Here is a 23,013-nt window from a genome sequence, read left to right as displayed (position 1 = left end):
CCCGCGGGCACACGGAGGGCCAGCGTGGCAGGACACACAGTGTAGCTGTGCGGGGCGGAGAGCAGGAGCCGGGCAGCGGCTGACGGCGGTGCCGGAGAGGTGCGGGTGAGGAGCTGGGTGAGTGAGGGGCGCTCCCCTCCACGGGGCGCGACTGCCAAAGCACTTGGCGGGGGGGTCGCGTTAGGGGGGACGGGAGGAGGCTGTTTGGGTGAACCGACAGACCCAGCAGCGCTTTCCGAGCGCAGGGCACGGGGCGCTGCCGGGCCGGGCCGAGCCGTGGCGGGGCCGCGCTCCGTTGCCGTGACAACGGCGCTGCCCGGCGGGCGCGGGGCATTGGCCGCCGTGGGCACGTGTGGCGGGCGGGGGCCGGGCGGGGGCCGGGCGGGCCCGCCCCGGGGCGGGATGAGCGCGGCGCGGGGCGGGCGCGCAGCGGGGTTTGTGTTACCCCTTTTCGGCGGCCGGGCCAAGCGGGTGGCCCCGGCCGAGCAGCTCAGCTCAGCTCAGCCCAGCCCAGCACAGCACAGCCCAGCCGTGCTTTGCCCGCCGGCGGGCTGTGATGTGTGTGCCCCGCGCGGTGGGAGGCGGAGAGTGCCTGGCGGAAAGGAGGGGGGTTAGTCAGCGAGGAGGAGGAGGAGGAGGCGGAGGCAGGGCCGGAGGCAGAGCCATGGAGAGCGGCTCTGGGCGGGCGGGGCGGGCTGTCTGACCGGGGCGCAGCGCGGGGGCACGGCCCGGCAGCCCGGGCGGCAGCGGCGGGGCTGGGGATGGAAGAACCGCGCCGCCCCCCGCCGCCAGCCCACGGCCCGTGACGGGGCGGGGGCCGCGGCCCCGACGGGGCGGGCGGGGGGCCGCTCGCTGCCTTCCTCGGGGCGGGCGGGGAGGGAGGGGACTCCGGCAGGGGCTGCCGTCGCCCGGGGCCGCGGTGACTCAGAGCCGGCGCGGCCGGGGGTGAGCCGAGGTCTGTTGTGGGATTTTTTTCCCCGGCAGGTTATAAATAGCCCCGCGCGGCGCCGTGTCACGGAAGGACACCCTGGCCGGGCGCGGGCAGAGGCCGCCGGCGCGCAGCCTCCCCCGGCCGGGCGGGCCCAGCTGCCGTGGCGGGGCCGCCTCCCGCCCGCTGTCCCCCCTCCCGCAGCACAGTTCACACCGCCGGCCCGGGCAGCCACAGCCCGGCCCCGCGGGGACGCAGCACCCCGGCCCTGCCAGACCTCGCCGAGGCAGCAGGGAAGATGAAGCCGGAACGAGGTAAACGGCTTATCAGTCTATTTCTTTTTTTGTTTGTTTTTTTGTCTCTAGGATTAGAAGTAGCCCGGTGTTTTGTTTCGGTGTTATCGCTCTGTTTCCTTATCCCCCTACCCTGTCGTTTTGAGGGCTGGGAAAGAATCCAGGTACTCGGGCTCAACTCGGGAAATGCCAGTGGGAGTGGGATGCGGAAGGTGCCCCTCGAAGGGGGTTACAGCCCCATGTCCTGCCTGCCCTTCGATTTTCCATTGTCTTGGCTGGTTGGAAGGGAGACAAGCGCCGTAGCGAACTGCTTTAGCTGTGGGAATGCTGCAGTTTGTGTGTCAGACACAGCCGGCTCGTTAGCACAGACCCGCAGTGCTGAGCCGAGAGTCGGTCAAAGGCAAATCGGGCATCGGCAGACAATGCCAGCAGATGTACAGAAATGTCCAAATATAGCCGAAAACCACCCTGAAAATAACCATAACTTATATCTGTCTTGTTTTATAAACTGACAGTGCTTTCCCCCCCCCCACCCCTCCCCCCAGTTTTAATGGAGATATATCATAACAGGCATGGCGAAATATAAATTTTTCACGATCATTTGGTTACATCACATCTGGATTACTGACATCTGGTTTTACAGAAAAATAAAGTCGACAGTCTGCGTATATGTTTATAATACTTGAGCTCTTTTGCCGTATAGCAACAGCTGCTGATGCCCCTAGAGTTGGAAATATGTCATGACTTCTATTTTGATCCACAGGAACAGTGATTATTGATTCCTCTTAGTTAGAGCAAGACTATTTTTTTAAGCAAATCTTATGAGTGCTCATCGTACTGTTAATTAAAAACAATGATCCGTCTTTCTGAAAGTTTTGATGATTCTATTGTTTACCTAGTTGCTTTCAGTTTAAAAACACATTCTGTTTGTGTTAGAATCACTTTGATGTTTTGAGAAACACTTTAATATAGCTCAGATATCTGTGTATGAAATACTAACACTTACATGACATACACATGTTAATTAGGTTTGTTAATGACATGTTTGCTAATAGCGACACCACATAAATGACCACGCTTAGGTGGATTTCTTGTCAGTATATGCTGCAAGGATTATATGGTGTGATGATAGCACAGATAGTACAGAAATGATCATAAATTAATGGAATTTAAGTACTAGGGATTTGAAATGGGCTTTCCTCATTGCTTTCCTTCTTGTTTCTCAACTGCTTAAACCTTCACACGATCGATTGCAGCAAGGATGGTTGTTTTTAGAACCTCTTTAGATTTTAATACTAGACCCTAAAATTTGAAAACTGTTTACTGTCAAGGTTAAATTAAATTTCAAAATAGACAGGTAAAAACCCAAGTTCAATATTTACAGCTTTAAAACTATCTGCTCTAGCATTCAGAACATCTGTATGACCTTTGTCTATTCCTTTCTTTAATTTTTAGGCTGAAGTTAGAACACTGGGGACATTTTTAGTTGGTGTATGATAAGTGATCAGATGCCTTTTTTTAACCAGTCTGGTGTAGAGGGAACCAACAGAAAGGTTGCTGGGGTATTTTTTTTGTGGTTTCCCCTCCTCCCCCCAGCTGGCAGTTAATAAATTGTGATTCTTATCCATTCAAAAATGTTTACCTTGAACTAGGTAAAATCCTTCAGAAGTAATGTTTTGAAATCCTTTTAAGATAATTATCGAAAATCTTAAAATAAACCATGGGTTTTGCTAAACATCGAAGGGTATCTCCAACCATTTCAGTAGATCCCTTTAGCTTAACTGTGGGCTAATGTAATAGAGCAATACCATGCACAAAGGGGGTTGTGAAAGTGCTGCCTAAATGCCACATGCGGCCCACAGAGGCTCTTAGGAGGCACGAATCATGGAAATGTTTACATGTGCTGATTTCTGCATAGCAGCTGTACCACAGGATACAAGCAGTCAAGTGTGCAGTCACCTGCTTCCAATCGTCGCAAATTAACAGCAAAGGACAGAGGAGAAGCAGAGCACTCAGTTTGTCACTTCTCTACAGATCCTCAAAATCCCCAGAAGAGTGTAAATTCACAGACCAAGTGAAGCATAAAGAAACAGACTTAAAAAGACTTATAAATAATTATGTCAGAATCAGTTTGGAGCAGAGGGATGCAGCTCGTGTTGTTAGAATTAAGCTCAGCACTACACTTTAGGTTGTAATGCCCAGGCATGTTGGGAGAGGTATGGTTTAGCCTTTGTCATACTACCAATAAGATTCTTGTTATCCCCAGCAAAGATGGGTGTTCAAGAGAAGAAAGAGGAGATCTAAATGTGCAACCACTTTTATCAGTGGGAAGTGTTATAGAATGTTTAAATTTAAGGAGGTGAGACGGATGAGGAGAAATCAAGAAAATATGGGAATTTGGCCCTAAGGTACTTACCTGCCTTTGTAGTAAGGAAAGTTTGAAAATTGCAGATATAAACATGTAATATGTGAGAGCAGTATGGAGGAGATGCAGTGTGGAGTTCTGCATAGCAAACCTGTGGAGCAGTTTTGCAGGTGAGGAAGAGCAGGAAGAGGGGTTTGAAAGTGCAGGTAAAAATGAGGACTTATTCCTTTGGCATTCAAAGGCACGGGGCATTCCCAGGATGTATCTCATGAGCATCACTCAGATCTTACCCATCAGGTGAGGTGTGAGTGTGGACAGACAGTCATGAGCACATTCTCATAACTACCTCTGTACTGTGTCTAGGAAGTGCAGTAACTAAAATGCTGATGGCAGCTGCTTGGCTTTACCTTTCCTGTGCTGCCATTCTTAAAGCAAAGTATTGAAGCATCTTAAAATACAGTGGTCACGTTGCTTCAGTTGAGGCTTCACTGGTGCCAGGGAGAAGAGTGATTTATCTCCCTTTCTTACATACAGTGTTTTTGGAGTGACATTTGAGTTTTGGGGTGTTTTTTTGTCTTTCTGCAGTAACAACATATCAGGTTACCTGGCTTTGATCCATGATATCACCACGATTTAGTTTCTGCAGTACAGCTGCCTAGTCAGCTGCTTCGCACTGCATATTTGGACTGCTGTTTCCTTTCTCAAGTACGGAGCTTTGCTCTTGCTTCTATTGAACTTCGTTCTGATGACTTCTGATCGCTTCACCAGTTTATTGAGTTTGGAAGACAGAACTAGACTTCGTAGCAGAGGGCTTGCAAACTCTTCCAGCTCGGCTTTGTTCATAAACTGTATAAACACACTGTTTCACCATCAGAGTTAATGAAAACATTGCATAATGTCAGGGTGATAGCTTGCTGCCAAACTCAGAAGGCTTGTTATGTACTCTTAGAGTACACTTGGTGCACAACTGGAAAAAATCTTGTGGTTTAAATGAATCTACAGTATAGTCATATTTTACTGTGGGAATGTTACAAGACATCAAAAGTCCTACTATAGTCTAAATAGCTCAAAGTTACTGCTCCTTTTTCCTCCCTCCCCCTCACTGCATGAAGGATCAGTTGAGGAAGACAGGCTTGTTTGTCTCTAAATGCATTCTGGCTGGTTTTTATCACCTTATTCTAGTATTTTCTTAAATTTTTATTACCTTGCTTTGTTTATTCCTTATTGTGTGTCCTCTGTATAGAGATTATTTTGTTTTCACTCACAATTTAAGCAAAAAGCAGTTGTCTCTTACTTTTTGAAGCATTAATTCCCTCCTTGTGATTATCCTAATTTACAGAAATGGCCTTCTGTCTACAAGAGAGGAACAATCAGTCTGAAGATTGCTTCTTCTCTTCTCCTTCCTTCTTTGCAAGTCAAACTCCGATATGTGCCTCTGGGTCTGTTTGTAGTAGCTGGGTTAAGGGACTTTCTTCCACGTTACTTGGTGATTTGATATGGAAAAAGCTAACTCTTGTTTCAGCAAAAGTCTGTTTACTACCTCCTGTTGGAAACATAGCTGAAGGATTCCTGGATGTATCTGTGGGGAAAGGTGGAGGAAAGATTAATGGAGATGAACAGTTAATGGAATGCTTTTCTTCAGGTTCTTAGGAGGAGGGATGAGGAAGCATGAGTTTGAGGGAAAATGAGTTCAACCAATGTGTTCAGTTGAGGAGTTGGTTGTTAAGTTAGGAGATCTGGATAAGGCCCTTGTTTCTAAAAACAAGAGTTAGTTTTATGCTCTATATTAATTGTGGAAGATTTTGTGGAAAACTTTTTAGCAAAGATAATGTGCTACAGAGTATGCAGATTAGGAAGTGAAAATATATATTGAAAAAGAATGAATGTTATTTTAGTGTCCTGTATTGCACTGTGATACAGACACTTTAATTTTATAGTATCTTCTCAGTGAAATGTCACAAAGCACTTAAACTTTTCCATGGTGGAATGGTGTAGCCAGTAAACAAAGTAATAAACTGGAAATGAGCTGCTTCCTGCTTAGTGGAGTTGTCACTCCAAAAGTGTTTGGGCAATGCTTCGGGCTTGGTTGCCACAGGTAAGTGCAGGTTGGGTGCTAATGAGCTGGAGGTGACGCTGCTGCCTGGCCCGGGGGAGCCGTGCGGGCAAACACGCTCTGCACGTGCGGGAAGGGGCGTGAGGGGGGGGAGGCTCCCTCTGACAGGCAGGAAGGGCTGGGGGGCTCTGCTTTTCCTATGTGGATTACTTTCAAATAAACCCATCTTATTTTCTCTGAAAGAAAGAAAAGCTGAAACTATTTAGGATGGAAAAAACCCAACCAACCCAACCAAACAGACAGGTGGTCAGGATATTGCGCTCAGATTCCATTTGTAAGGTGTGAAGCCATCGAGCTCTAGTCTTTGGGGAGAGCAGATTTGCCCTGATAACATATAATATATAGATGCAGTGTATGAGTGAACAGGAACATAAGCCTTTTTTTTCATTGAGGGTGGAGTCTTGATGCTTTCAATACAACTCTGTCCTTGCACCCAAGAAACGACAATATCAACTCTTTTATTAAACTTCTACCTCAAAAATTTAACTCAGAAGAATTCTTAGCTTTTAGGTGCTTAACTTTTTAAAAAAGTTAGGCACCCCCCCCAAAAAAAAAATCAAAGTATATTAATTTGTAGAATGGAAAATTCCAAGTTTTAGTTTGAAACCCCTGCTTATGTTAGTTTTCTGACCTGTTCTGCAACTTGTGCCTCACTATTGACAGTAAGGCAAGACCTCCTATTGTAAAAGTATTTCTTGGGTTGGAAGGCTGCTTTCATCGCTGTTCAACAGTGAGAGTTCTTCATGGCATACCTGTTTTTCAGAGAGGACCACACTGGTAACAACTTGGCCGTTTTCTTTTTGTTTGCGTGGTGTTGTCCATACTTGCCTTCAGAGGGGCTCTTGTTGCTACAACAGACGCTACTGGAGTGGCATTTAGGTGGATATTTTGGGGCTTGTGGGTATGCCAAGCCCATAGGCCTGGGCTGTATAAACTGACCCTTCTGACCATATTCTTTACTTGCTGAAGTGAGAAACTTTGGCGTGCCAGCTCAGATCCCTGGACCGAAGTGTATTAGATTGGACTTTATTGTTAAGGGCAGTGTTGAAACTATTATTGGATCTGAGGTCTGCCAGCTCCTAAATGTTTTTAAAAATAAGCTAACAGTTATAAATACAGATTCTCATGAGAGACAAGAGTTTGTTGCCAAATGAAATTCTGCTTATTAAAATTAGAAATCTCCTGTGAAAACAGAGTAACTGACGAGAACAAACCAGCTATATGACATTTGTTAAAAGAACTTGCTCTATCTGCCTCACTGTTTACAATATGTTTCCTTGTTATTTTGACAAACTTCTACTAATAGCAGCTGTTTACAGGCGGTGAAATAGCCATAGCCCTTTATCTTCTCAGCAACAAGTTTAGGATAACAGTCCAACAGTTACTGTATTCTTTTAGTCAGTAAGGTCTTGCAGTTTAACTGTAAATATAGCTGTAATTGCTATCTCCATTCTGACATGATACTTGATAAACCAAGTTTTTTAGATTTTTCACTGTCCCACATCATTGTCTTTCAAGGAGATAGTAAATTTTTCAGTCTTTGCAGGTCATTTATATTTAATGTTTAGGCAGAAGCCAGTTTTTAAGTTAAAATTGTTTTAGAAGTGCATGTACAATTGCATGGTTACCTTTGTACTACCTAGTACTGAAACTCCGTGTATAAGTAGGCAATTAAGGACGAATGCAAATACAGAAGAGTACCTCTTGGACCTGCATAGGTAGTTAGACAGACTTTGGAAGACTTCACTTGCATTACATATTCCTTTTTCTGACTATAGCTACAGGCACGTGGCCAAAGCCATGTGAGCTATTCTTGCTCTCCGTGCATAACTGTACTGGGATTGGAAGAGAGATTTTTTTTTGTAAAGGCTACTTGTAAACAGTATAGTTGAGTTGTAAATCATGAAAATTCTTCAGCTTTTCTTAACAATTCAGAATTATTCTGACCAAATCAAATTTAACTCACTTGTATTAATACATTTTCTTCCTTGTTAAATGGGCCTAATTGGTTCTTTTGGCTAGTGATTTTTAATGCTAGCTTTGGGACCAGAGCTATTTAAAGTTGCTATCTGGGATACTATTACTACATTACCTTAACTCAAAATGCAGAGATGTAATAGGATAGTATGAGGATGTTCTTGGGGATAATTTGGAGGGGAGAGCTGAGTGTGAATCAATGGAGGCAGCTGAACACACCGGGAAGGAAGCACTCCATGACATGAAATACTAAGGATACTTTCATGTCTGTGCTGATTGTAAGAATCCTTGTAATGAATAAAGGTAAACAAAGTAGTCTTACTGAGAAATCTTCTGAACAACTTTGTTTAAGAGCACTAAGGAGAGTTTTTCTCCCCTCATATACATTTGTTTTGATTTGACCACTTTTCTTTTTGTGGGCAGGCATGCAATCTCTCTCTGTCCAGGTATGTAGTACCCAGTAACTGTGGGGCACTTAGATTTCCCTCTTAGCAATGATCAATGCATTTCCTGAAACTGTTGGATTCTCCTAGCGAAAAAAACCAAGTTGGTTTTTCTTCTGAGGTATAAAAAAAGAGAATGTATCTGAAATAAGGACTCTCTGGTTGCCTATGAACCATGTCATCTGTTTTACATTACACAAGTTAGTGATTTTTTTTTTCCATTAAGATCCCTGGGAACCAGGTTGGTAAGTAAGTCCATTTTGAACTACTTTAGTAAGTCCATAAGCAGGTGACTGTTTGTGCTAGTTTAACCTCTTAATGGTGCTTGCTATGTATGCAGGGATTCCTTTTGCCCACTGATGAGCCTTCAGGATTTCTAGGGCATATTTCACACTTCTCTGTGCTGCAACAAATTAAGCTTCTTTCTCAGGGTGCTGTGCTAGTGTCATCTTGTTGTTGGGTGTAATGGGAGAGGGAAGGGCAGAAAGAGAGAATTTTGGTAGAGTTGAAGATGGCAAGTATTATCCCGTATCCTCAGTACAGTCAGTACCTCAGTGGGAGGTGGTAGGGTGGTAGCTGGTTTCTTCTGAGGGACAAGGGAAGGAGAAGGAGAGGTGCAGGAAGAGCTGCTGTGGTCAGCACGCTCTTTTTTCAGAGCGATGGGAAGCCCTTCTCCCCTGCCAGGTATTGTTCTCCTTGATTCCCTGCCAGGGCAGCAGCCCAGCATACAAGTGAAACAAACCGTGGCTCAAACTCACCCGTCCAGGCGGGGCAGCAAGTTTGATAGAAGGCTTTGTTTGCAGACTTAGGGGGGCAGAGAGGGTGCGTAAGAGCAATATCTGTGTAAATGTCTATGGTGACTACTTACTGAAGGCATAACTTCTGTGTTAGCAGAGAGGGAAGTTTTGGTATGTTGGGCTAATGCTTTTTTTTCCTTGCAGTTTTCTTGAAAGCCACAAGTATCGGTGCATTTCCTTCTCATGTTAGATCTTAATCTTTAAAACACAGCCCAGTAAGACTCCTATTTACTTGCTCTTTTTTCATTTGAGCTTTTAATTTTGATTAAGTAGTTGTATCTGAGAGGGGGAAGAGAATAGGTGCATCAAGAAGAGAACAACTTTAGTAAATATTACAGTGATGTGGAGTTAAAGAGGAGTTTTGTACTGGTAGGAACTGAACAGGGACAAAATTGTCAAGATCAGCATGGACTAGGAATGTACAGGTAGGTCAAAGAGAGGGATATCAACACGGACGCTGCTGAAAGGTAAATCCTTTTTTCTCTGCTGTAAAATTCTTTAAAAATAAGTCTTCAGGCATATTTTCTATGCAAGTTTCCCCACTTCAGTTGCATTTTACTGAAAAGTATGATTTTGTTTTTTTTTTTATTTTGTGGGGGAAGCAGGGTCTTCCTTTTGAAGCACATGCTGTTTGAATGGCCAAAGAAGTTTTGTTTACTGTGGAGAAGCCATGAGAAACAAAGTGTCTGGAGGGCTAGAATCGGAGGAGGGAGCTGGGTGATACTACCATAACAATACTAACAGCAATACTCACAGTGTAACTGCTTACACCAGGATGGCACAGGCAAGGTGTGGAGGACCCCTTTAGGAGTCTGCATGGTGTTAAAAAGTGAAGGAATGAAACTATGTTTATGTGCGTGAAATGGGAGGAATAGTTGGTAATACTAGAAAAGTTTGAAGGCAAAGATCGATATCAAACTCCTAGAATACACACCTGCCTCACCTTACATTGAGGGGTTAAGTTCACTTAGCTTAAGACAGCAATAACTGGCTGTTATTGTACTGCTTTTGGATGTTTCCTATTATAGCCTCACTGAATTAACAAGTTTCTATGAGAAAGTGTTTTGGATCCACTAGCAGAAAAGTGAAGATGCTTGATGTGCATTGTATGTTCTTTCATCCCATCTTCATGTTGAGAATATGTAATGGTGTTTTATAAATGTTTTAGGACACTTTTTATAAGCTGGTGTTATTCATTCTTGTTTTAGTTTCTACTATGAAATTTTGAGCAGCTTTATGATATGCACTGATTTTTTTAATTTTTTGTTTGTTTTAAAATCATAGTGGAACTATTAGCATCTGATGCTTTCAGCTTCTCTAGGTATGCTATGTAGTTTTTCTTGCTCAAGAAATCTTGAGTTTAAACATCAGTAAAAGGAAAATAGACATAAATTAAGAATGTGAGTGGTATATCTAATCATCTCTTTAATATGCATTGCAACCATCAAGAACTGACTTCAGCTTTGTTCTGAGCAGTTGAGCATCTGTGGGTCTGCAGTGGGAGAAAGGGAATAGGCCGTCTACATGAGACCTGTTGCTGGTTTTGTGTTCTGCAAATTAATAACTCAATCCAAAATGTTTGTTTCATGGAAGGGATGTGTTAGTAGAAGTGTATTTTTATTTTTAGCTTGTCTCTACAACTAGGCTGTGTAAGCATAAGGTGCCTTGAAGTCACTTAGGCTTTGCTCCTTGGAGTCACGTGTACACCTTGCTTTTCCTGCACAAGGCAGGGCTGGAATCTGAAAGAGAGTGTTTTTATGAACTGGCTCGTTACTGGACATCCTGTGCTTTGGCATGGCCCTCCAAAGGCTGAAATTGGGTGTTTTTTGTAATGTAGGCATGATGCCAATTATATCTACTGGCAAGTGCTGCTGAATCAATGTGTAGTTCAGTTGATACCGAGATGAAACTCACTTGGCTCTGATTTCCTGCTTTGTGAGATGTGTAGGACCGCTTACTTCCAAAGTTTGTCTTGGGATAAAATCCATTGTTATGAAGATATCATCTTTTTTTATTTTTAGAAGTGTTATCCTGTTTGTGGCAGAAGGTGGGTCAAAAGACAATCTGTTTATCTTAATAATTTCTCATCGTTTTGCACAGTATTAAAACTGCAAATAGTACTTTAAGTGCAGCGACTTTATTATGATGAAATCTGCAGCTTAGGATAAAGTCCTGTGTATATCTCTATGTGCTGCTGTGTTCTCTTATGTTCAGTCACGTTAAGTACCTTGTGCCTCTGAAATCTGTGGAAGAGATCCAGCTGATAAATGAGTAGCGTGCTTCGAGATGGAGCTTTTTGGTGGAACTTCTAATATTGCACTTTCTAAATTTAGCATTTTATTAGGCCAGATGCATTCATTTCTGGGGTGTTCTTCCACAGGCACAGAGCTCAGCTCTGTGTACCTATGGCTGATTTAGGACTTAAAAGCTGGAGTGTCAACGTGCTGTCCTACTTCTACTGTATTTGAAAAATATCTGGTGTGAAAAGGATCTTTGCAGTTGCACTCCAGTAGCCCAGTGTGGGGAGACTGTTCTGGAGCAGTATAGTGTGTAGGTATGCCTGTCATCTAGAGGCAGCTGCTCATCACTAAAGCATTGTTAGTTGGCCTGTAAAAACAGCTGGTCGTTCCTGAATGCTGTCTCTGCTGGTCCCTGTGGGAATTGACTTGGGTGTTGTTGCTTCTGCCTCTTGTTAGCAAAACTTTGAAACATACTGTTTTTATCAACATGGTAAATATTCCTCTTGCCCCTCCCATTCCTCCTGTAGATATTCAATAACTTTCATAGAAAATCGTCTGAATACTTTTCTCAAGAGCTAGGTAGTTCCTTGAATAAGAAAACTTAAAATCGCTTTTTCAGACAACTGTGTAAAGTCCGGTGTTTTTGTAGAAGTAAATGTTCCGTGAAAGAAAAATACTTGGAAAGCAAACTGAGATAAAATATACAGGAAGCTTGAATGTCAGTGACTAATGAAATGGTATGTTTTGCATATAACTTTCTGTAAGGCAGTATCTGTATCTGCCATCTTTAAATGGGCCAACTATTAAAAGGTATCCGACCTTCCTCAGATAAAATTTCTACTTAGAAATCTTGTATAGACTATGTTTTCTTGTAACCACAGCTAAATGATACTGTTGTATAAAATGTGAGTGGGGAAAAGTCATTCTGTGAAGTGGCATGTTTTCCATGCTCTGGAATGGGTTAGTGAGTGGTACTGGATATTGAATGTGGTTGTGAAGTCTGGTTTGATCTGGACTTCTCGTAGTTTTATGGTATCTAATTACAGAACAAGAGTTTTAGTGTTGTTTTGTGATGAGGTTAGGCTGAGAGTAAGATAGGTTTTTTGTGATGATTCTGTTAATATGGTGAATGTCATCTGACTCGAGTACTTGTAAATAGGTAAGAACTGGATGAAATTGTTTAATGTGGACAACATGTTTAGACTGCAACTAGAATAGTACATGCTGTTTTGAGACTGCTCTTGTGAAACAACCTCGTAAATTAGTCCTCAAAAGTACCCATTAAAAATACTGAAGTAAGAACTACGGTAGTGCAAGGAGAGCTGGGGATGGGATCTCCTCGGCACTATGTGTGCCGTGAGGGTCAGAGGAATGAGGCAGCCGAGCCACTCCCGAGTGGGCTGAGCAGTGGAAAAAAGCGCAGTGGGAAGTTAGCTGGCGCTGGCTGGCAGGAGGGCGGGCTGGCGGCTTTTTCCACTCCAGATGTAAATATTCATCACCTCGCACACACACGCACACGCACACACTGCAGCTCGGGCTGGCTCCTCGAACCGGTGCTGTGCGGGAACATTCCGTGCATGGTGCCAGGCGCACGGACCCACGGCAGCTCACCCCGGCGGTGCGGGGTGACCGGTCCCGCGGTCCCTGCGGGCCGTGCCCCCGCCGCTCACCTGCCCGGCCGTGCGGGCGGGGCCGGGCCGGGCCGAGGGGCCGGCGCTCGCCCGGCGGGGCCAATCGGCGGCCGGGCCTGTTGCTATGCGCGCCCCTACTCTGCCTCCTTTGTGGAGGATGCCGTGGGCACCCTCCCACCCGCGCCGGCGCTGCGGGGCTCGCTGCGGGAGCGCCGGGCCGCGCCGACAAGGTGTGTACGGCGGGGAGCCCCGCGGGGTCCCCGCGCAGAGGTGTCACCGACCCCGGGGCCGGGGGCTGTGCGGGGAGGGGCGGGGGGAGGCTGGAGGGCCGGTGGCACCGGCCCGGACAGGCTTTCCCGGGCGTGGAACAAGTTCAAGCTGTGTAACTAAAGAGTAATCGGCAGCTGTTGGTGGTGGTTGTCTGTGGAAGGTGGTTTAAAACCCACCCTGTACTAAAAGTTTGCCTCTCCGGTTAAGTCTGTAAACAGTTCCTTTAGAAACCCAAACCAGACATTCTCCCTTTCCTTCCGTATACTGAGCCTGTGAAAGGCTGGATTTCTGTGAGTTGTGGGGTTTGTTTTCTTGTTCTTTTTTTTTTTTTATTTTAACCTCTTTTTAGAGAAAGGTGATGGACAGCCTAAAAATTAAATCTGTTTATTCACTACATTGTTAGGGCAAGAATATTAAATGTCCTGGAACAGGAGGGGAGGACTTCTAAGCCCTAGAAGTGAGACGTGTAGTTAAGTGTCAGATGTGCTAACAGTTGTAGTTAGTGTAGCCATATGTAACTGTTTGACTCTTCATTGTTATGGAGAAAAAACATCACCTCTCCCCCCTCCCAAAAACACCCTGAAGCTTAACTGAGTTTCTTCTGTGCCTTGTTATGTAGGTCAAGTTTCTCTCTCCTCTTTTTTATTTTTTTTTTTCCTCCAACAGGAGGAAACTATTACAGTATTTTGATTTCTGCTAGAAACAATGCATGAAACATTATCAGCTCTTTGCCACTACTTGTTTGTCTCGGGGCAAATGAAGCTGATGCAAATATGTCAGCTTTGGGGGCAATAAAAATATGTATTTTTAATTAGCAGCTTACTGGTTGTTCAACTATATGGCATGTTTAAAGCTAATTAAATAGCATACTGAACTCAATGCAGAATTGAGCATTATCCATTACTTCTTATGCAAACTTGTTATCTAAAAATGTGAATGTTGCTTGGATCAAGTACTTGCATGTATTTTTATCTCGTGTATAGACCTTGTTGATATTTCTCTGAAAAGCACCAGAGCTCTAGTTTTAAGTGAGCCTGCTGACATGAGATGTCCACCTCCTGACACAGAAGGAGGAATGATTCCACTAGTGTACTCTTGTATTTTGTGTGGGAAAATTGGCCTTGAGTCACTGAAGCATTGCTTTATAAAGTAGTAAGGAATTTTTGAGAGGACAAAGTGAAATTTCATACTTGAATATATTAAATTTTAAATATGTGAATCTGCCATTTTGCTATGTGGAAAATTACCATGTATTAGGAAAGAGGGGGGCAAACTAAATTCTTGGCTGAAATTCTATTAGGCCTTTCAATTTTGCCCCTATCTCATGTTTTCTTCTTTGGAGTACCAGAAGACTACTAAGGCTTAATAACATGACTTATAATGTGGAAACTTGTAAATAGCTGCATTGTGCTGTGTGACACAGTTCAATTCTAAAACTATCAAAAATATTCTTTTGTCTTATGCATTCAAAATTCCATTGTAGGCTCTGGTGTCCATTTTAAAATGTGCAGTCTTTTACACAGCTTGAGAGTTCTAATGTCCTCATTTATCCTCTCAAATAAAATTTAAAAACAATTTTACAGGCCTGGCCACTCTCCCAGAATTTTTTCAAATGGGAAGCATATATTGTCTCTTTTGTAACTTTTTTACTTTTGCAGGTTACTGTTTAACCGCTTAAGGGCAGGCATTGTAGGTGAAGGTTAATAGCATTGGAAAAATTACCTGAGGAGCTTCATGCTGCTCCACCGTCGGCAGTTTCACCTCTCAGAGCTCCTTGCATTTCTCATGAAGAAGTACAGCTTCTCCCTTGGGTCTGCTAAGCTTAGGACTTTCCCTCCACCCCACCCTCTAATAGTCTGGACTACAAATACTGAAACAAACCTACTGGAGCTGGAGGTAGCCTCCCTAGCTAGGAGGAGGATTTTGGGTGGTCAAACATGTTCTGACAAAGTTCCACAAGATAAATTACCCACCACTTAGATGACAATGAATGGTTGGTAACATCAAAGTTTTGGGAGATCAAGTAGCACAAAGAGAAGAGGAATACAAAAGGAAACTGCTGTAGAAGAGGTCAGATGTTATGAAAATAGTTTGCTCTGGGCTTTTTGTTTTGTCTTTTTCTGTATTTCAGATAAAATAATGGAATTCTTAATCTACATTCCTCACCTGAGGACACTTCCTAACAAGTCCTGTGCTTTTTTTCCTGTATGCTTTTTTGATTACCCTGATAGCTAGTTCTGTTCTTGCAGCAGTGCTGCAGAAGTTTCCAGCTTGTAGGTGTGATTTCTAACTAACATAATGTTGTAATAAAGTTACAGAAGTATCAGCTCCTACTTAATCTGCATACTACAATGTTTAATGTGTTGTCCATTAAAATAAAACTATTGAATTCTTGAGTGTTTCTATCTCTTCTCCTTGTGAATTCTCTTTAAAAGCTTTATTATTATCAGTGCATTTCCACTCTTTGGTTTATTTCTCATATTCTTGTTTTTCAGTTACTCCGTAGGGAAAAAAAAAATTCCAGCTCAGTGGCATTGGTAGGTGCCTCGTATATAGGTAGAAAATGTGCTCAACAGTTCGTCCCCATGACTGTATTTATCTTGGGCTTAGGTATGCCATCAGTGTTCACATAGCTTCTTGGAATTGGACCAAGTCTCTCGAGTTGACGCGGTCTTATAGCCAGAAAGATGCCCTGGATGTAATTCACCAAGCCTTCACAGGAGAAGTTGAGTATCTGTAATGGACAATTTCCCTGAACGTGCTGAAAGGAAAACCTTTTCAGGCACTTCTAGATTGTTCAGTTGAATCATTCTCATTGGACCCAGAAGTAATGATACTGTGTTCTTGTTTTGGGTCTCTAAACCATCGCATTATATCAGATCTATCCTATGTATGTGTGGTTGTATCTATCAAATCTCTCATCTCTGTAGTCTGAGAAGGCATCTTGGCCAGTGCTGTCTCTGCACCGTGTCACGCTGCACTGAAATTGCTAGTGCATATAACAGGCTGCTGGTCTGCTTGTCATCTGAATGAAAGACCAGCCTGGAAAATCCTGTCTCGTTATTTGGATGTGTGAATTAGCCTTCTGATGCTCTGCAACTCTCTTTTCATATTCCCACATAAGTATTTTTCAGATTTTTCTTCCACTTTGTAAGTTTTGAGGATCTGAGTTTTACCGGCTGTATCTGTGAACAGAGTGTTCTTAGCATATGTCAGGGTGTTAAGTGACTGAAACAAGGACTTCCTGCTGAAGGCCTCTTGCTCCTAATAGTACCTTTTTTTTTTTCTTTTGTGAAATAGTTTTAGGAACAGTAAAAGCAACAGCCATGTTGTTCCCCTTTTGTCATTGTAAGCCTCCCACTTTCTTCTGAGGGTGTGATGAGTGAGGAGCAACAAGACTGGCCTGCTTTCCTAGGACTAGATTCAGAAAGAGCCAGTATATTGTTTTAGGTCATGCAGATTTGAATGAAGATACTGAAGTCAAGATAAGGTAAAATATTTTTAACTCCAAAATTCTAAGCTTGGAAATGTACAACCAAGTTTTTGTTTTCTTAGTGTATACAGCTAGTAGATAAATATATTTCAGATTTCCTCAGAGGATAAAAGGCAATATTTACTTGATAGCAACACAGTTGAGTCTGCTATTTATCCTTTGAAATAAAATTGCAAAACTGTTTTCTTTTGTCATATCAAGCAGATGGGATAAAGAAGATTGAGAGATGCTGTGGAACTTGGGAATATCATGTGTAGTGAAGTATGCTTAAATAGGAGGGATATAGCCTGTCTTGGAATTCAGCCACATCATCTACTGTCTGATGAAATTCTTTTCAAATTGATGTCTAACAATAAAGCTGCTGCTTCTGGAGGTTGGTGTCTGCCTAAGTGTATGCTTTTTCCTTGGTGAGAAAGGAGAATATTGACCAAGTTGAAGTAATGGTGGTCATCCTACCTGAAAGATAACTGAGCCCTCAGATGAATTTCCACATTAATTAGGAGATTTACAAAAGGGTTGAAGGTGGGGAGACTTAAATAGCAAGCACCAGTGCTAACAAGCAAGACTGTTGTTAAATAGTTAATAACAGATGGCTGAACTTCTGATGCAAATGATGAGACAAAACAAGAGAAGTTCTCTACATCCTGACCCAGGGACTCCTCACTGCTGCCATGGTAACTAACACTTTTTTCTCTTCAGTTTTAGCAAAGTTTATGAAACTGAAGATAACTTGTTGGTTTTATGACTTTAAAATAAATTTTAAAAGGCAAAGCAAACCAGCTGCCGAAGGAGAAAAAGTAAACTAAGAGAAAGTGGATATGAATTCCTAGAGGCCTTGCATATTTTAGTTCCTATAACTTCTTTCTAAAAGATGTTTGAAGTACTGTATACTTTAAAGTGCCTGGCAGTTAAAGCATTAGTTTAAATACAAAAGCTTATAGTCTGAGCAGATCTCTCTGAATCCTTTTCATTTAACTTATAACATTCGTTTAACTCGAATAGCATTGCAAGGGGGAAAGAGAGAAGGAGTTAGGAAGCTCTGTGCATTTGACCTGGGTATGGTACAGAGAGGTGAGGAAGGGCCTGTAGCTGGTGGGGTGGATCTGGCTTTTCATCTGACTTGCACGTACAGGCAGGCATTTGTCCTCCTTGTGGAAGTTGGGGAATGTCACCATAGGACTGTAGAAGTCTGTAGCAGCGGCCACAGAGGGGCTTGAAGCTGCTGCTGGACAGGGTAGGACCTTCTCTGCCCCTTTGGCTCAACTGTTTAAGAATGGGTAAGTATTCTGGAGATCTGTTGCTACAGCCCTGCTTTTCTGTGCCCTTTTTGCTGAGGTGCTTACCTTTGGCTGTGTGAGCAGGATGCTAGAAGGACCCCAAGTGCTCTCTTTCTTGTTTTTATAGCAAAGATACTCTACAAGTTCTGTACCTACTGCAGTTAAATTCAATCTGAAGCGTCAATATCTCTTTTTAGGGTAGGGCACCTGAAGGATTGTTGGTATAGACTAAACTTCATGGCACCGAAACTATGGGAGGGCAGGTTTTGGTCTGGAAAGTCATGAACAAGACCTGTGTCTGTTACTGAGTATAGATCACTTCTCATAAAGCATAAACAGCCCTTTGTAAGTCTGTTTTATCAAAACTGTTAAGAACTTGTAGTTTCCCCAGCTTTTGCTGTGTTTGTCAGGTACCTCTCTACTTGTGGTCTTGCACTACACCAGTGGCTTCTTTACAGAATTAAGGAAGTACTTCATGTAGATGTGTACCAAGCCACTATATTCTCAGACTGTGTTTTCAAAGTGTGTCATGTTGCTGTGTTAGATGGATCAAGGACTTCTTCAGCCTCCAGGTGTGTAACTCAGTCATAATGGCACTTAAAGAGAAGGGAAGCGAATTCCTGAAGATTATTATTCGTTATCTGTGATACAAATTAAGAGTCACGCTTGGGTATCATGTTTTGCTGGGTATTATACAAGCATGGAACAAAAGACTACCCTCACCTCAGACCTTATGCAAGTATCAAATGTAAAATCAATGGCTTCCAACAGAGGGCTGTGAGGAAACAAAGGGATAATACTGATGAGACAGATAAACTGTGCTCCCAGCATACAGGCTAACAAGCCTTTATCACCATAACCCAGAAGCTGAAAAGTAGAGTCATTTTAATCAAGTGTTCTTCCCCACTGCAGGACAATACAGGGGGAGTAAGTACTAGTGATTGAAGTAATCAGAGGCCAGTTTACTGCAGTAGTGAGTGGGTGACAACAGGAACGGTGGTAAGCCATGGAGGATCTTGAAAGCTTGAGAAAAAAAAAAGAGTAAAAGAGACAAAAGAGACAACAGGAAAATAGGGTTTCCTGTTAGACACCGGCCAGACGTACCTTCCTTATGAGGCTGGATGGTTGTGAGGCCCTAACTGGTCTGTGTCTTTTTCACACTGGTTTTTGGTGACGAATTCCATGAGAAATCCTGTGGGCTCTGCTGGCACTTCCCAAGCAGGCAGATAAGGCACTGCCATCTGTTAGCCAAAGCCTGGGTGGCATTCACGTGGGCCGTGCCCGGCCCAGAGGTCCCCACTGGCAGGGCTTGTTTCCAGCTTCATCACAGCTTGGAATTTGTCTCTGAGGAAAATCTTTGGATTTCAGACAGTGTTTTTCCATAGTCAAGAGGAAAACCAACTCATGCCGAAATTAATTCTCTAGGTGCTATTTCCTAGGGATTCAGCCCAGCAAGAAGGGTGTAGTGAACCCAATTTGCCTGTTTTTCTGGGGATAAAGAGGGCAGGTTGCTTGTTGTCTGGATTCCCGTGCCAGATTCTGATCCTTTCAAGATCAACCACTAATTCAGATGGTAAGAATAAAATGTTCTGTGCTAAAAATTTCTCAGATGTGTTTTTAATTAGTCCTTGAAGATTGTAAAAAACCAGCTGTTTACAGTAATAGCCAATGTAGTCATATATTTCTAAATGGAAATTTAAAATTTCTTTGACTGTACTCTTCTATGCTTACTGCTTTGTTATCTCTTAAGAAAAGATCGTCTTCCTCCAACAAAATTATGCATTGTTGTCACTTGACAGTAACAACATTTATTTTCTTTATTGATTTCTAGTAGAAAATCTCTATATCATGTTTTTGGTAATGAGAGGGTTGACAAAATAAGTAGGACTGTCATCTGTATGGGTTCTGGAATGTTCATGAGGGTCTTTTTTTTTTTTTACCTGATGCTTAACTTGAGCATTCAGAATAATTTATTAAATCTATTAAACCTGACAAGTGGGCAAATCCTTAATGTTGCCTGAACTATACTGATAGCTGATGTGTAGCAGATAGTGACTTTTTGGCATATCTGAGCTGAAGTCAGCTTGGAGCAATTTTCCCTGAAATAAACTAATTCTGACATCTTCTGATTGAAGTTTCATTGAATATTTACTTTGGACATTATTACTTTTTCTGCTGGTCCAAGATTCAGCTTTTTTTTCTGCCTCTGATGTGTACTTTTAATTAAATATGTATTTGCAAATTATCAAGGAGGAAGTAAAGTTAGGTTTTATTTGTTTATCTGTCTTTGCTTATATGAGTTGTTTTTATACAGATACAAAAGAGGCTGGGGAGGGCCTTGAGCTTTGACTGGGTAAAAACTGTTGTTCTTCATACGCTGCTTGTGTACTCTATTTTTAGCGCAGTGTTTTGTTTTTCCTAATAATTTATTGCCTTGCCTCTTGACTCACAGGTCACCTGACTTTAGAGCACGCGAACGTAGGGGTTTGGATCCTTTACTGTTCTATGAACTGATAGTTTATCTTGAGGAGCAGGATGCTGCTGCTGCTGGTGAGATTGGGTTGGAGGTGATCGTGGAGGGGTGAGCCCTGTCCCCTTGGTTCTCTGGAAAGTACGTTCTAAGAATACGCAGTACAGGGTGTTACAAAACACACGTGCAGCCAATAAACTTGGAGAGGAGGCCGGGGATAGTGGGTGACTCGAGGTCAGCGCTGTGCAGGGAGACTTTTGCCTGCTGGCCTCACCGTGCCTGCCCTCGCTCCGTGCCAGCAGCAGCGCAGTCAGCCGTGAACTCACTTTTTCCTCTTGAAGGGAGAATTGTTTTGAACAGATACGTTATGAATACACGTTATTATTCTTGCTCTTGTTAATTTTGGCACTTTGCACGAGTGTCTTGCATCTCGGATTGTCATAAACTTGTTTTGTTCTGTGAGGTGCCTGGTGGCTGGATGTTTCTGGTAGCCTTCAAAGCTGCAAAGCAAGCCTGGCAGGATGGTTGAATCAAGGGGAGAGGGAAAGCAGACACTTGAATTTTGTAAGCAAGCAAGTGCTATTTGAAATTTCAGTGTTCAAGTGGGCCCAGTTTTTAAAAAGGTGCTTTCCAAGATACATGTATGAGTTTCATTAGTCTGATTGTTTCGGGGTTTTTTAAAATCTTAAAGTAAATCTGAACTGTAACAAGATAAATGTCACTCAGCTAGATCCTGTCAGTTCTTCAAATTGCATGAAAACAAAGAGGAACAAAATCTGCATGCAATACATCAAGGTATTCAGTACTTGCACAGATGAAATAGGTCTAGACATGTAAAATGACTATTTTGATGATTTAGATTGAACTAAAAGTTCATTACTGCCCAGGCAGTTGCAGATTTTTTTATTCCCGGCCCATGAGGTCTTTTCAGCCCTGTGGAAAACTGCACAGACTGTCATCTTCTATAGAATTTAAAAATAAAGCAAATTAACCTTCATTTATCTGGATCAGGGCCATTGGCTGACCTGAGTAACAGTGCTGGCATTCATTCATAGCTTTATAGTTTTTACAGGCTCCTCTAAGACAACAGAATATTTGAAATTGAGTGTGGTGTGTCCTTGAGGGAGAGGGGTTGCTTTTTGGGTGGGTGCAGGGCTTATTGCCTCACGGGTGAGTTGCTGATAGCATCTTTTTTGCGCTCTTACCAAATTTGTAATGCAAACCTTTTTAAAACATGCCATGTAGATGATGATCAAAATTCTTACCTGTGAAGAAATGACATACTAATCATGCATGGGAGAGGCCTCAGTTGTTTGTCTGGGTTGTTTTTATAGCCATTCACCAAAAATTGGATCTGGTCATAGATGTTGGGGTTCTTTTTCCAAAAACATCTGGACTTCTGCCCACCCCTATCCCACAATGTCCTCTGGCTTACTGTTGTTTGGTTGGGGTTTTGTTTTGGTTTTTTTGTTTGTTTGTTTGTTGGGGATTTTTGTGTATGTATGGGTTTTTTTTGGTTTGGTTTGGTTTTTTTGTGTTTTTTTTGTAACCACGGTAAAACTGAGAAATTGCAATATCTATTAAAAATAGATACTGGTAGGTATCTTTGAGGATATTTTCAATATACAAGAGCTTCCTCAGTAGTATGGTTATCAAAAAACATAGTTTGGGCACCTGACCATAGTGGGAAGATGAGTTTGACTACTGCTTTTGAAAGTTTTTGGAGTGTGTGGAAGGCTGAGCATTTTGGTACTTATAAAACCTCACTTGCCTTGACAACAATACTGTGTTGAGGGCTGAGTGCTTAGTGAAAGGTTTCCATAATGGGTGATCCCGTAAGTCAACGTGGTACTTTTTTTAGGGGGTTTCCTTGACTCCAGTGGCTGTGGCATCCCTGCTGATTCCACCCAAAAATGAGTCAGTGCTCTCACATAACACTTTTCAAATTCTCTCTGGTTTATTTTCCAAGAAGTCCATCTATGGTCTGAAGCAAAGAGCACATGATGTAACAGTTACTTTTCTTGCAACAGTCTTATGGAAGAAGAATTCCAGTTTGTGCCTGGTGGTTGTAAACCAGAGTGGAACCTGTGCACACACGGTGTAGCTGGCCTTTCCCAGTGAGTTTTTTGTGCTCCCACTGGAGTTTTGTCAGGCCCCCTTTGTCATTAACTCTTCCGAAATCATTTGCTGAAAATCCTTTTGACAGCTGAAGTCTACTTCACAGTCCTCCTCAGAAGTGTTATTTTATCAGTATTAATGGAAAAATAAGCACAAGAACACTTGAAAGTATATTGTCAAAGTTTCTAAGCACCATAAATATTTAAGGTGAGGAGATAAAGCATGAAATACCCCAAAGGGAAAAATTCTTGGTGGTAGTGCGGAAATTTTAGAAACCAGCATTTTTTGGCCCGCGTAACCCTACATCCCTATGAATGCTCTTCCCAAAGGTACTTGTGTCTGCTGTGAAAATGATAAGCTACAGAGGGATAAACTGAGTAATACTTTAGCAAAAATCTGGTCAGCAAAAGATGAAAACGTTGTGTTTTACGTAGAGGGCTGCTGTCATAAGCATTGAAATACCTACTGTAGGGTTTTTAAATAGGTCTTTGTTGTTTTCTAGTAACATCTGAAAGCGATTTATTATCACAAATTACTGCTTTCCATCTTTAAACCAATCTTTGTGTAAAATATTACAGAAGTCTGCAAATAGTTGAAT

The 23,013-nt window shown here is 42.7% G+C and overlaps 1 protein-coding gene across 1 annotated transcript in view; it reads left to right on the top strand.

Moving 5' to 3' along the window:
- Positions 1-914: 914 nt before the first annotated feature.
- Positions 915-23,013, top strand: part of FAM214A (family with sequence similarity 214 member A) — a 47,812-nt gene continuing 25,713 nt past the window's right edge. The window contains exon 1 of the mRNA XM_027732054.2: positions 915-1,242. Coding sequence (XP_027587855.1) covers positions 1,227-1,242 — 16 coding nt within the window. The 5' untranslated portion in view covers positions 915-1,226. The remainder of the gene's footprint in view (positions 1,243-23,013) is intronic.

The sequence above is a fragment of the Pipra filicauda genome, unplaced genomic scaffold, assembly GCF_003945595.2.
Source record: "Pipra filicauda isolate LSUMZ 115617 unplaced genomic scaffold, ASM394559v2 scaffold7_size6619720_pilon, whole genome shotgun sequence".
NCBI lineage: Eukaryota > Metazoa > Chordata > Aves > Passeriformes > Pipridae > Pipra > Pipra filicauda.
This window is presented reverse-complemented; position numbering and strand designations above follow the sequence as displayed.